At 38.5% G+C, this 15,659-nt stretch overlaps 1 protein-coding gene and 1 long non-coding RNA gene across 4 annotated transcripts in view; one reads left to right on the top strand and one right to left on the bottom strand.

Annotated features, from left to right (window-relative positions):
- Positions 1-97: 97 nt before the first annotated feature.
- On the top strand, positions 98-4,617 carry LOC107202095. Its single transcript, XR_001520558.3, has 2 exons — positions 98-1,312; positions 3,593-4,617. It is a non-coding gene; the product is annotated as an uncharacterized LOC107202095 (long non-coding RNA).
- A 2,723-nt stretch (positions 4,618-7,340) lies between these two features.
- PHACTR2 (phosphatase and actin regulator 2) overlaps positions 7,341-15,659 on the bottom strand; it is a 130,363-nt gene continuing 122,044 nt past the window's right edge. For all 3 annotated transcript variants that reach the window (XM_015622382.2, XM_015622384.2, XM_015622383.2), the window contains 2 exons: positions 13,295-13,371; positions 7,341-9,735 (listed from right to left, as the gene is read on the bottom strand). In XM_015622382.2, coding sequence (XP_015477868.1) covers positions 9,720-9,735; positions 13,295-13,371 — 93 coding nt within the window. In that variant the 3' untranslated portion in view covers positions 7,341-9,719. The remainder of the gene's footprint in view (positions 9,736-13,294; positions 13,372-15,659) is intronic.

Genomic DNA, 15,659 nt, shown 5'->3' with positions numbered 1-15,659 from the left:
TGGCAGAACGCGGCGCAGGCGGCCAAGGGGCAGCGCGCGTGCGCAGCAGCCGGGCCGAGCCGGGGCTCGCTGAGGGGAGGGGCGGGCAGCGGGGGCTGAGTCTGGAGGAGCGGGAGGAAATAACACGTGTTGGTGCTGACGGTGTTTTGCCATAGTTGAGTTCTTGGTTTTGATGAACAACACCTGGGCGAACTGGGCCTGTTCTGAGGAGAGACGACTAAAAGGGGGCTTCATCAATGTCTATGAGTATCTGACGGGACCGCGTCAAGAGTTTGGATCCGGGCTCTGCCTGAGGGTGCCCAGCAATGGGACAAGAGGCAACAGAAACTTATGCACAGGAAGTTCCACCTGAATATAAGGACCAACCTCTTTACTGTGCAGGTTATGGCGCAGTGGAATAGATGGTCCAGAGAGGCTGTGGCGTCTCCCTCACTGGAAATACTCAAGAACGGTCTGGACATGGAGTGCCATGTGCATTAGGATAGCCCTGCTTGGGCAGGGAGGCTGGACCAGGTGATCCACTCTGGTCCTTTCCAACCTGAAACATTCCGCTGTATCACACTATAGTTGTATCAGTTTTACCTGCACCACGTAGTGGAGCTGTGTACAAACACAGGCACTCACATACAGGCTCCTTGCTAAGAAAAAGAGAAGTATGGGTGATATTTTAAAACCTACTTTGTTATTTTTCAGAAGAAAGTGTAAAGAGCAGAGCAGTTTTTTTTCCATGTGTTTGCCGGCAAATAAAACAGTAATGGCTAAGCAGAGGTTTCACTGAAGATTCAAAAAAGTCATCCACATCAGTGTGTATGGAAGCAGCTAAATATTTATATATGCGTGTACCTTAAAGTATTAGCTTTAGTCATATTTGGGTGGATTTCATTGGTTTTCAGTAGGTGTCACTAAAGCTCCAAAAGAACCCAGATTTTCACTCTTCTGGCTGTTTTCTGAAGTCTGGAATCTTTACCAAGTTTCATCACACCACTCTTGCAGAAGTGCACAGTCTAATCTGATCCACTCCATCAAATTGAAATAACTCCTCTACTCGAATGATTGAGATGACCCTTGCATATATCTGTGCAAAGCCTGGACTTTCCTCTTTCTTGCAAAAAGTGCCCGGTGGTGTTTGGCCACTGTCAGCGGGTGTGCTACACACCTCATGGCACAAGGACATCAGCAATGACCCCTCCGGGACTGCAGGCTGCGAATGGATTTTTCATGACTGCACCCAAGAGCAACAAGTCCCTCCCTACCGTATGTCTGTACTGCCGACCAAGCGACAGCTGGAATAGCAGAGCTGGATTTTCACAAGGTAATTAAGAGCAGAATCACTCAGCTGTTGAAAACACAGTACTTAGCATTTATTTGTGAGGTAATGATGTAGATTAGATTACTCCTTGTTGCTTCCAAGTTCCTGACATGTCCCTCTGGGATCCACAGAAGTGCGTGTGTATACACATGGTGACAGGATTACACTTCACAATCCCTTTAAACCTGGTGACCTCCATATCTGGTGGTGGCAGTGCTGTCATTCTGCACACCCCAGGTCTGGTCTAGGAGCATTGTACTAGTTTGGATGTGGGAAAAAATAACTTCTGCTCTCAGCTCTGCTGTTAGTCCCCTGTTTTCTAAGTGTAAGGTAAGTATACCTGTTCAGTTAAATCTCAGTGTTTTCTGTCTTTAATTTACATCCTTCCCCTGAATTTCCTGGCTACTTTCTAAGTATTTAGGGGGAAGGATATGTATTATATGTTCACACAGAGATTAAAACAGGTTCTTCCCCATATCACAGAAGATTGCTAATGTATACTAAGAGTAGTACATCTGGGAATGAGTTTGAATCGAGGATTACCAACAATAGCCACCACGTTGCCTCCTTTTTTGACACCTGAGGGCGAGTCATCTCCGGATTTACATAAAAAATTAAATATTTAGTATTACATACATGTGAACTGTGTGTGAGAGAGTGTCTCGGATACTCTGTTTAAGCTTCTCATTTCATCCAAGCCTTACAAGGCCATCCATCCCACTGCACTCTCTCACTGGGTTCTTTGCAGAGACTACTTACAGAACTCAGCAAAGAACATCTACAGAGACTGAGGGGGTTAGTGCTCAAGTCACTAACCACTTCTTTTATGCTTGCAGAGGAAAAGTGGTCAGTATTGAAACAGTCTCACTGTCAAGGCAGCCACTTAAAAGATAATATGCTGGAAGCATATTCTTAACATAATAATCAACTTGCCTTCTGTGTGAGGAAATTTATGCTCATTTTTTTTTCTCTTAGTTCCTGCAAAGAAGAAATTATTGCAAAGTAATTACAACAAAGGTTATTGTCAGTCACTTTGAAAGTTAAAAGATTGGCAGATGCACTGCTGTCTAGGCTGAGCCCTCAGCTGTGCAGAGGATGTATTTCCACTGCAAATCTGCTGTGAATGAAACTGGTAAAAAACACTTCTTGCTGATAAGGGGAAATTGAAAACATAGATTAGGTCTCTAAACCATTGAGCTACCACCCTAACTTTGTATTTTTAAACCAAGTATCACCTCTTGGAACACACCTCTCCATGAATATACCACACGCAGGGAATTTACCAGATGTGTTTGAAGGACTGCCAGAATTCAAAGGAAGGTTTCAGGAACCTTTTTTTAATTTCATTTCCACAAGGAGGGAGTTTAATTCGGTCTCTGGAGGCTCTCTGAATTTAACTCTCTGTGCTCATGTGCATGCTAGAGATTCAAGAACAAAATATTTTCAGTAAAGATTTTCTGGACAATTTTATTGAGGTGATTTTTAAAATTTCCTATTTATATATATTCATTCATATATATCTATAATTGAAAGAGCTAAACAATTGCTCTGAGGCACTTGGAACTGTGCACAGCAGAGTATCCTACAGTACTTTCCAACTAGGCAGCACACTTGCATAACATATGTACTGTATAACGCCCCAAATACATTCTTTATGTTTTTCAGATGATGATATTTGTGTGCATATATGTGTGTGTATATATATATATATATATATATATATATATATATACGCTATGTTGCAGATAAAAAGCAGCTATCATTAATTTGTAACAATTTCAGCTGTTTGCATTCACAGATATCACAGATATTTTACCTGTGTAAAATGCAGTGTCAGATCTGTGACCTCTTTAGAGTTACCATATTTGATCACAGTGAGCCAAGTAGATGCATTCACTTTATAATTGTTACATAAAATCTGCCCTGCATAAGCTGAAAAGTTATTGGTATTGATTCTCCACAGCCTTCCATCTTTTGAAAGTAATGAAACATGTGGAAAGTACATTTTAAAGGGACAGCAGTCCTAAGCTGGTAATGTTTCAAATACATTTTTTGGTAGTTGCCAGTAGCTCTTTATCATGACAGGCAGTGGGGAACCAGGGCTTGAATTTTGTTTGCCTTACTTGACTTATAAATGGGAACATTTAATGAAATCAAAGGAAGTTACTTTTCATCAAATTAATCAAAACAATAAAGTCTAAGAACTGGCACAGTGTGTATGAATAGGTGACACTCTATGCAAAATTTTAATTCCAATGAATTAATGTGCAAATTCCATTTCAGGTGAATGTGGCCACCTTAGAGCCTATTCAGCAAGTAAGAAACTTCTGGCTGTACTGGACCCTCGGAAGACCCTCCTGGAGCTTAGCAACTTGCACTGGTGTGGATGTGGGATCAAGCCTGCCTTACTGGAGTCTCATTCCACAGTGTCTGTGTAGACTTGCTTGGAAGAGGCAGGTGTGCAATGGTTCCTACAGCTGAACCTACCCTGGTGTACTGCAGCTTTGCCAGAAAAACAGGGGCTTGTGATCTCTAAGTGCTTAAGGTACAGCTGGGTCCAAAGCACAGCACACCCATGTTGCCATGATTTACTTGTTTGAGCTATTGTTCCGCAGAACGCCAGGGGAAGGGACACAAACTTAGCAGCTTTATCAGCTCCTGTGTGTACAACAGTGTCTGTGCTCTGCAGTCTTCTTGTGCCTCCCCCAGATTTGCAGTTGTAAATGGAATTCTATTTTTTTTTAAGGAAATCTGCCCTCCCCCCCAAAACTTAAGAGCTATTTAAACAGTTGCAGGCAATTAAGCATGTGCCATGTCCAGACCCTCCCCACGCTGCTGATACAGTCAGATGCCTGTTCACACAAGCCATTGATATTTTTGTTTCAAATCACACCAGCTAAAATAATAATAATCCAAAACACAGTATTTCTTTAATTCCAAAATTTGTACAAGTTTACAAATCAATATACCACCACACAAAGTAGTGAAAGGAAGAGATGTTAAGCAACGTTTTAACGTTTTACTATATCATAACAATGTTCAAATATTGTTAAATTTGACATAGTATTGCAAGATTATTTTTTTAATATAAAGAATTTATGCTTGAACAAGAAGATACAGATAATACCATTGCTTTCTTTGTTTCTATCCAGTGCAGTATGCAGCTTCTAGAAAATATTGGTGAAATGCTGTATCTAGTTCATATGAGCTTTATTTCCATTAAAATCTTGAAAGAAAATGGGAACACAAAGTGAAACAAGACCTTATTAATTATTGAAGTTAATAAATAGAAACCTGTTTGAACATTACAGCACATATATATTATTTTCACTCCATTTCTCCCTTTCTCTTCAGATTTCTGTTAAATAGAAGTTTTAAGCTATTCTGGGGACTTGCTTTTTTTCTTTTTTTTTTTTTTTTTAATTTGACCTTCAAAATATTTTTGTATTAACCTTATAAAATTTTTCGAAATATATTTTTTACTTTTCATCAGACTCTATGTCCTATCAGTGAGCATTGCACTTATCTTGGTATATTTAGAATACAGATAGGAACGATAATGAAACTAAATGTGGAAGATCTTAAAGGCAGGAGGCAAGTTTACCCATATTTTTTTAATTTTTCACCCTGAGTATGTTTTTAGTTTAGTTTACAGCAATGGCACAGGACTCATGAAGATCATTGAAACCAGGGACATGAAAAGTGTTAAACACACAGTTCATGTGTACCTGACAGTCTCATGCAAATGTAGGCTTTTAGCTTGGTTTGCTTTATCATTAAAGCATTAACAGACATTGAGACACGGGCCAATATTCTGCTCTCTGCTTAGGATGTCAGCAATGCTCACACAGGCCTGTTCTGCCAGGTACCCAGGTGACAGTGTGGCTCTCCCTACCCTCAATCCAAGTCTTGCCAGCTGCAGACAGACAGGGAGTTTTAGCTGATTCCCAGGCTGCCAGACTGGATTAGATCTTTTTAGTCTGTTGCTGGCTGGGTCTTCTTGCACTTTATGATCATACAAATTCAGGGCTCAAACTGAGTCTATAGTCAGGTTAAGCAACTGTTCATTTGGAACAAATTCTCTCATGTATTATATTAGCTGTAGTATTATTAGTTACAGGTCTGAGTTTTAAGCATCTCTGCAGGAAATCAAGCACTAATTTCACCTGGAAGGAGGGGTCTAATTTCTGTAATATCAGGGATACTTCATCCCGTTGTTTCACAGCTTTCATTTGACTTTCAAGTTAAAAAATGGGTGCTCATCTGATACAGTTTTTCCATGTCAACACTGAAGTTGTGGTGCTTCTGTAAGACGTGCTCAGGGTGGCCAAAGCAAATGTGGGGCTGTCCTGCCCCACACCACATCAGAAGTTCATAAAGTCCACCACAGCAAGGGACATGCACAACTGTAGGTAAATGATAAACCCAACAAATAAATGCAGTCTTGTAGAACTACAAATGGCCATTCATACTTACAGTGAATTTGAAGAGATGTTGCTTCTGGTCCTACCATGTTTCACATCACCAGCTGAAATGGTATTTAGCTTAAATAATCATTAGCATTTAGTTCAATTTTTTTTTTTTTTGGTACTTGTTGAGCCAATATATATAGTGCAATTAAAAAAAATACAAATTAGACTGTTTGAGTTATAAAGACTAATATATACTACCCCAAAAAAGAGAGAGATGAGACACTCTAGAACCATTTCAATTTTTTATGTGAAGAAGAAATTAGGATTTGATTAAGCATCCGTTCTTTTGTGCCCACAGCAACATGCTGTGATGTGTGATTATACTGATAAATATTATAAATGAGATCATTTCAGAAACCACTACTTCAAGCTGCTCATTTTCTCTTTCTGTGGATGTAGACATACCTGATTCTGTGGAACACAGGTATCATGTGTGAGGTTTGTCATATATTGTGGATGACATTTAAATGATTTGTCCAACTTGATAAAAATTACCATACTGATCCCTCTTAGCCAATTGGACTGTACTACACTTTGGATGAAAAGTGCTATTTTTTCTTTGCCTGTTTAACATATTTTTATTTTTAACTCTAGGATTACTCACTCATTAATTTCTCAGGGCTCATCCCGATTCTTCCCTTATAGGAGGCATGCAGCACCATAACAGGTATATGGTGTAATAATTCCAATGGGTTGTTGATGTAACTGGAAAACATTTGGAATTATCAATACAGAGGACTAGGAGAGGCAGCAGAAATTGACTTCAGGCTTCTCAAAGCAAACTTGCTTCACTGCACATGGTGACATACCAAATACTCACTATTTTTTATTGCATGGACAACATTTTTCAGCTGTTGTTTTTCTGTGATATTTAGGATATAAAAATAGTATATAAAATTCTATAGCTCTGTGGGGATACAATACACTGGATAGTTTGTAGTTCTAATTCTGCAAGTATCTACATAAAATTTCTACATAAGTTCCAATAAAGTCAACTTTTTTTGTCCAGTTATGTAAATGTGTTTAATTAGTTAGCTGAACTGTGGGCCAAACAATGCATCTTGTTATTATCAAAACAGTAAGAAACTAAAAATTAACTCAGCATCTCTACCAATGCTAGTGTTCTGCATCTAGCAATGGCTTGGAAGGAATACTTTTGAAAAATCACCCTCCAACCCCAGCAGGAGGATAGTGAAAGGCTAAGTGATACCTCACCTATACACGTTATGACATCAGCTTGAAGAAGCTGAAGCCAGAAGTTGTACCTTCATTTTTGTGTTATTACTCTTAAAACAAAGTTGGCACATGACTTTGCATCCATGGTCCAGGCCTAGTATAGGGGAATTTCTTCTTGCAAAGTCAATTTTTTCACTTCATCCTAAGTTTAACAAGCTTTACTTTGCTTGTGTAACCTGTGTGTACCTTGGCATGGTGGTGGAGCTCCTGTCTTACATAAAATATTTATGGTCTCACCTTACCTTTGTCCGAGTTATTCTGCCTGTGCAACAGCTGTCTTTCTGCCTTCAGTATCTTGGCTGCTTTCAAATGTTTCAACGTGATTAAGGCAACACTGAGATCTATTTATTTGCTTCACTCATTTCCTTTGAAGTGAAATACTGTGTTTTATACTTCAAAGACAACATAGTAGACCTTTATATGATTTTGGACACACATTCCTAAGTTTGGCAACATCAGCAAAAAAAAGTTTAAGCAGAACTATTCTAGCATTACTTTTAAGTTTACCCTTCAAATTCTAAAAATAAAAATTAGCATTTTACCAGAATTGCTGACAAACCTTAGCTCTAATGCCCTGCTTATCCCTGTATGATTTAGTGCCAAAGAATACATTTTCACTGCTTCCTTGATGTCAAAGTGGTGTTTCTATATTTATAATATGATGGGCTTTCCAGAAGCTTGTTTTCTGCAAATGGAATCCTAATGGCTCTTATTGATTCCATTAAAAAAGGAAGGTGCTGCTTCCTTTTCTTTGCTGCAAGCATGTAGATGGCTTTTTAAATTCATTTATTGATATTCTGTGGCTTGTACATCATTAGATTTTTACCAATGTAAAGTGTAATGGATCCTAGCAGTCATTTAAATCTTACCTTTTTTAAAAAAGGTTTGCCAATGTCTTTAAAAATAATAGAGTGACAGAGAGCGATGGCTGCTGGAAAGCACTCTCCTGTTACTAGAGGTGCTCTTCATTAAAAGAATCCACCTCATTTATGCAAACCTGGTCTTGTTGGAAATAGCTCTGAAGAGGGGTATCTAATTTTAGCCACAAAACTGCCTTCCTGCCTTTAGGCTGACATCTCTAACAACAACCTTCAATTTTATAAACTAAACACATTCCACAAGAATCTATCACAGGTTTTGAGGTAAAAATCACATCTACACAGACCTTTTATTGCCAGAAAAGGAAATACTTACACTTCATAATTAAAAACTGAACAGGACACATAAAAGACAAAAATAAATTGTAATATGTACACACATTAGAAAGGATAAATAGCAAATATATTGTAATACTGCATTAAATGTATGCATATGTGAATTCTGGACCCCCCCAATGTTGTGTACACTAATTCAAAGGATAAATAAGTGCTAATATAAGACAGAGAATTTCTTAGTGTAAACAACACCACAGGCTTTTTAATAGGCCTTTGGGCCAACTTAGAAAAACCATGTATTGCCTTTCACACTCCATACCACTTAATTTTAATAGTACTGTATTCACATGTACAAGATAGTATAAAAAATTACGAATCTAAGAAGCATTCTCCACACTCAACATAAACAGGCAAACAGGCTGGAGACACTCCAAGGATTTTTCTTTTACTTTTAAAGGACCACTAGCTGAAGACATACTGATTCACCTGGGAGTTCTTTCTCAAAGCAGTGCAAGAGTCCTTAAATGTAAAAAGTTACATTAGTAATCACTGCTCAGGCCTATCAATAAAGACTTCTGTGTCTAATTTAAATTCTGACTTTGGATTCACACTAGCATGATGTCAAAGTTGTCACCACTGCCTGCCTTGGATGACAAAGATAATGATCCCTCTGGTTTGAATGGCAAGTAACAGACAGCAAGGAGTGTTTCTAAACACAAAGCATTTCATTGCATTCATAGTGTCACATTATTTGTCTTTCAAATCCTGTTTATGTATTTCTGAGGATCCAGAGTATGTTAACATTAAAAAACAAAAAAATATATTACTTATTCTGTATGAATGTTCCATGTGTTTTCCTGAAGCTTGTGCACTGGGATTTAAAAAAAGACAGTTGAGTTATACTAGGACTAATTTCTGGCAACTGTATTTACTGGCACCGAAGAAAAGGATAGTTCTTCCTAAAGTACTGATGACACAAGGACTTATGGCTTTCTATCGTTTTAAGACAGGCTGCAGCCACTAAAAAACCTACATGCACTGTTGCACTCTCATTTTTTTTTTAAAAAATAATTCTTTCCACTGGCCAAGTGCATTGATGAGCAGTCCCATCCATTCCATTTTTCTCTGTGGACTGACAAAGTCTCTTTTCCCCCAGGTCTCAGTTCTTTTGTCACACCCTCCCTCTTTGTTACCCTCAGTCCCAGCCCTTTGAAGCCCGATGAGATCCTGGCAGCAGGCTCTCCAGCGATTGTCTTCAGCACTTCCTGACTTGTGGAGCTCTGACAAAGAAGTCGACTGGCTTGTCCGTGTGGGCTGGCCACAGAACCGTGGACTGTCTGGACATGGACAAACATTTCCTGTGGGTTCTCCTCCCAGACTAATCATTTGTCCATTGACAAAGACAAGGGCTACTTTCTTCATTAGCCTCAGAGTAAGCTGTAGCACACACTCATACTCAGTCAAGTTCCAGTGCAATTTCAGGTCTTCAGGACGCAATGGTTTCCCCAAAGAAAATTGTTACTTGAATTATGGGATGTGGTCAAACAGTTATGGACGATGAAACCTGAAAAGATAAATTAAAAAACTTAGAATTGTGTTATTTCAACTGACGATGACACTGATCCTCATCCTGCCCTCATAGGTGTTTCCTTTTGTGGGCCAATTATTCCTGATTTCCCTGATCTGTGTTAGTATGGACAGACCTGTTATTTCCTGCTGTCCATCTCTCTCTGCTTAGAAAACCAAACAGAGATTTGGTGTGGCTCAAGCACTGGTACTGGTCTGTCTGTCCATACCATTAACCTGCTATAGTTTTGCTTTGGTCAGCCAGTGCGTTCAGGTGCAGCCTGGGCATGGTTGGGCTTAGGACAGCAGGAAGGCTGGGTAGGGGGGGACATCACCCTGTTTTGAGGTGAGAGGAAGAGGTTAACTGCATGGATTCAAGCTGTGCCAAGCCTGCTGGCCTCAGGGCCACAGAACAGTCTCCAGTCTGTTTTGTTTGGCAATATTTAGCCACAATTGCATCCATTATTTGGAGATGCTGTCAGTAACTATTATCAGAAAAGCTTTGCTAAACCATAAAAATTAAATTCCTGGGGTTTTGATCCTTGTGCAAAATGAGGCTAACAAAAATTTTGTATTTTCTTTTAAATAAGCAACAAAATTTATAGCCCTTCAGATGCTTTCTTCTTATTAACAGTGAACTGAAGTACATGAAGGCCCAAATATACCTCACTTTTTTTTTGGCTTTTAGGTAGGACATGTACATCACTCCAGATTGCCTGTATGATGGCTAGAGAAATGGGCTGTTCCAAAAGGTGTCACCAACCCTTTCTATAATAAGTTAGGAACCTACAGCAATTGAAATTCTAAATCGTGTTAAGTGTAATGAATCCAAGCAAAAGGGTAAGGAGGGCACCAGTATCAGGTTCTCAATGTATCTATTGCCAGACATAAATTTCTGTTTAAATGACTTTAAAAATGTGTCTGTCCATGAAGTAGTAAAAGATGCAGCAGCTTGAAAAAGGCATAGTTAATGATGCATCTACACAACAGATTTACCTAAGCGTTTTTTTGACACATTTTCTCTTAATGGTTCCACACATTATCCATCTAAGTTGATTCAATACAATAGAGGGATGCATTTTCAAATGAAGGAGGAGTGCACAAAGCCTGACATTAACAACTATGCAGCTCATCTGCTAAATGAAGGTACAGAGGATTGCTAAAAAGATAGGGAGTTTGTATGTTTGTAGAAAAACAATATACTGGACTATATATAACATTTTCATTAGAAGCACTTCATGAACACCTGCTAATCCTCCCAAACTTGTATTGATTTCTCTATTTTTAGAAACTAATTTTCTTGGATTTTGTTATGAAATAACAGAAAGAGTCAGTCTAAATTACTAGGAATAGAAAACCAGTCAATTGACAGTCATTACAGTAAATGATGAACAATGAAGCCCATTGTTCTTTCTTTTCTAAGTTTAATAAAAAAATTTAACATTTCAAATATATTGTAAGTGCTGATTATAATATTAAATCATCTATGTTTAATCTGCAATAATATAGGAAACTACATGCTATAAACTATTTTTGTTTAGTAAGCAGCTTCCTTGTTTTCTAAGTCTATCACAGAATAGCCTGTGCTAATCAGGTGCCAATGCAAGTGCCTTTTGATTTGCATTATCTCAGTGATCTTGAAAATAAAGTATGAGAAGTTAATTCTTTGGCTAGAGACTTCTGTCTATGGTATTCTTAAATCACTTTTGTTGTATCAATCCAATATTATGTAGCAGAAAGCACATAATTTTTAGTGAGACATCTCAGAGAAAATGGGATCTCTTTTTGTTTTCAGAATTACAATTGACTTTAAACATTTGCATGTTATTCTGCTCTTAATTAGTTTCTTCTAGTGTTACTCTTCTGACCTCTGTGTAGTAACTCCACAGCGTGACCAGTGAAACAGAAGAGCATGGACAAGGAACAGAAAAAAACTAATTTCCCTCACACTGAAATTCTTTCAGGACCCTATAGAACCATTGCCTATATTTATCACAATTTGTCTGTGCCTATTCTTTACTCCATTTTCAAAGGCCCTCCTTGAAAAAATAATTCACTTTTTTTACTGGTTGTCCCTCCACTAGATTCCTGGTTCAGCTTTCAAGAATCCAGTTGTAATCTGTCTGTTCTCAAAGCTCATGAAAAAATACCCAATCATTTTTGTATGAATCATGCCTGTCTGTACTTAGGCTTCAATATTGCAATGCAACTCAAGAAACACAACAATGTAAGCAGGGGGTTGGTTTCTATACCTGCTATTTTTATTCTCTCTTTTTAAAAAAGTAGTATTTTTATATATTCTGAAAAAGATATACTACCTGTTACCTAAAGAGAAAAGAATACCAGAAGCCAAATGAAAAGATACATCTCCATGTTTGAAAAGGACATTTTCTAGTGGTCAGAATGCAACATTCAATTAAAACCATGTGTCCCGGTTCATCTTCTGGCTTAGGTTTGCTGTCTGTGAAACTGGTTTGAATTTTTAAAAATTAATTTGTTTATGTTGTATCTACACAGAAGTGACTTTAAGAGTATTATTTTTTAAAAGTCCATATTTTGGTGAGAAAGAAATTACTGAATTTTTGAAATCAAGCAGTGAAGCAGCAGATACATGAAACACCCATCACCCATTATGAATTTTCTTTGTGATGCATTCTTTAATTAGGTGATTCACATTCACTAGCTCAGATCCTGAGTTTGGTTGAAACAGTAGCAGGAAAGGGACTCAGTCTTAGACAATTGTTTCTATTTGTTAATTTTCTTCAGAAACAAAGTCATTAATACTACATGTACAATGTTGGCCAACCCTAACATTCAGTTCTGATTGCTGGTGGCAATTTTCAGCCTTAGTAACTTCCAAGAAAAATGAACGCATGCCAGTGAAAAATGACACACAGAAAGTGCGTCCCTCCCCCTAGGAATGATTCTGCCGAATTTGAAAGCCTGCTAAAAAACTGGACACTTCAGACCTCCTTAAAATAATAATGCTTCAGACAACATCTTGGTGTTATCCAATGCAGAGAACAAAACAAATCCACGTTAACACAATAGAAGTGACAACAAGGGAATCTATCTTGTTCCCCAGAAAGTGATGCCAGGAACCCAAGTGACCCTTAGAAAACTTGCCAAGACACTGGTGAGCTTTTCTGAAGTTCAAAACATCATCTAGTTTTCACTTAGGAAATACGTCTACACAAATGTATACTTTAATGAGCAAGAAAGTGCTGCCAGAGAAGGAAATCTCTTATTTTGTGTGCTTGAGGATTACTAACTTAATCTGTAAGAACTGATGAGTCCTTTCAAAGGATTATTTTTTAGATTCCCCAAACAATCTTTTTCTACATGGTGACCAGTCCATTGCAGTCACCTGCACTGCTGTATCAGCTAGAGATGGCATCAGCAATCCTAGGAATTCCAACAGAATCAGTGGTGATATTCAAGGGGACTCATGATAGGAATCCACACAAATCATGACTCAACTGCAGAGAACTTGCAGAAAAGCAGAGGGTTACCATCATACTAATTTCTCACACTTAGAAGAAGAGGGATTCACCCACCTGGTAAATTGTCGACTTTCCTCATGTACTTCCATTTCTGTGCTTTTAAATTCGTTCAGTTCTTTCCGTATTGCTGCCTAATAAACAACAATATATGCAACCGTAAGAAATACAGATTTTCAGGAAAATAAAGAGTCTGAAAGAAACATGCCCCTACTCTTGCAGGTGCCTTACATTTCCCATTTCCATTCTCCCTTACTGTAATCCACAGCTCTCACACATTTCTGGTCATCAACATGAACGACTTTTCAATTACAGCAGTTCAAAGCACTCGTCCACTACTAAGAAATGTGCACCAAAAGTAAACCAAGAAACACCAAATCAACTGCAATGGGTGAACAAAGCCCACACTGAAATAGAGCACTTTTGTGGATGAAAATGGGAAAGGGGTTGGATTACCCTGACAATCACTTGCTGAGTAGGCAGACAGGAGGAGATTCTATCTCCAGGCACAACCCGGAGGAGCTGGTGAGTCACTCTGCCTGCACAGTCACTGTGCAGGACACTTGTATCTCCTCTCTGGAGACAGGACTAAAGGAATGCAAGACAAACAACCTTTTTTTTGTTGTTGTTTTTTGTTTGTTTGTTTTTTTTTTTTTTTAAGTGGAATTAGTCACCTGGTTGGATTAATTTTATGTAAAATTACACAAATTATTGGCACATTCAGGCTTCGGTTTTCAGTTGGCAGATACTAAAGAACAACAAAAATTCAGTACAGTTTGTAAATGCCTTGGTGCTTAGTTAAGAAACTGATGAGCAATTTACTTCATCAGGTAATAAATACAGTTTCTGAAATATTTTAATATATACTTCAAGGGGTTTTGTTTCTATACCACACACCTTCTTACCTTCACTGTTAAAAAAAATGACAGTGTATTTTTACTCATTCTTTTCTTTCACCAATTTAAATAAAGTATCATTTCATTAATCCCTAAAGAAATGTCATCTGGTGTGCATGCCTTTCAGTGCAGAACAGACAAGCAGCACGATAAAATTATAGCATCACCAGGCTGCAGTCTTATAAATGAGAAACTTTGTTTTAAGCAGGGGCGGTCGTGTTTAGTCACAACAGCACGCTTACATGAGGCTGCTGTAGAGCTAGTAAAGAGACACTATTTCTGAGCACCAAATCAGCAACAAAGACAGCAGAGCTCCAGCTCTGTAATATAGTTACAGCACAATTTTCTGCTCCCACTGGAATTAGAAGAATGATTTCTCTGGGAAAAAGAAAGGAAAAGAGAGTTTCCAGGCAACCCCAAGTCTGCCTTTCTGCTAAGGCCAGCTAACTTGGGGGTCACAGAATTGGCCTTGGGCACCTGTTAATTACAAAATGAACCGAGACTAAAAAATGCTACCCTGAAGTAGGTAGGAAACTCCACTGTTTTTTTCTAGTGCAGTTTACCATGATTGGACCTCTGTCAAAGTGGAGGTGCTGGGTCCTCTAACCTCCCACAGACTATGGGAGGACTAGACAGTGCTCAGTATCTCCCGTAACCAACATCTACAAACACTTATGACTACATTTGTAACTATTTCACCTTGATCTGATATGACTGTCAGATGAGCTGGAATTTTTAAAATATTAATATTAAAATACAAGCTGAAATAAAAGCAGTGCTTCACTAGCCTTAGCTAAAATAGAGAGGGCTCTTACACACACCACTTTTCATGCCACGCACATCTCACAGGAGTTCCATAAAGTTCATAGGTCTTGATTCAGACCCAGTGCTTTAAGAGCCAGCACTTTTGGCTACCTGAATCTTACAGCTCTCGTTTCATTCAGTAGTATAGGAGGAAAATGGAAGAGTATTTTATGGTAATCTTTGACTGATAATTTTTTAAAAGTGAGAATCACAGGATTGTGTTTCTCACCCTTTGTAGTCAGCCAGCAGAGCTATTAACTGTTGGATGATAGGGACAAACTTCCCAAGAAGGTGTGCTGGATGCAGGTGGTCAGTCCCTGCTCTGGTGGTTGTGGCCAAGAACCCTGAGGAGAATGGAGCAGCTTCTACCTTTTTTCACTCAAATAACTGGCAAAAGCAACTCTTGGTAGCAGTGATGCAGACTTCTGCCTGCAAACCCCTGCCTGAATTCCCACAGATCAGGGCCACCTTTGGTGAACACTTACCTGTCTTAGCAAGCATTTAAAAATTAGAAAAAAAATTAGAAATTCTGGCCTGAACTGTCATAACAGAAGTGGAAAATATGCTCTTGATAGGCTCCTGAGTGGGTTTTCTTAGCTGCAAGCAGTAGATGCACAGTAGTACCATGACAATCTTTCTGTCACCAGCAGATGTCATTTGTGATGCTGGCATCATAAGAATGTAAACCAGAGGAAAGCTCCCCAAAAGTGACAGATGAAAGC

Source organism: Parus major, chromosome 3 (genome assembly GCF_001522545.3).
Source record: "Parus major isolate Abel chromosome 3, Parus_major1.1, whole genome shotgun sequence".
Taxonomy (NCBI): domain Eukaryota; kingdom Metazoa; phylum Chordata; class Aves; order Passeriformes; family Paridae; genus Parus; species Parus major.
This window is presented reverse-complemented; position numbering and strand designations above follow the sequence as displayed.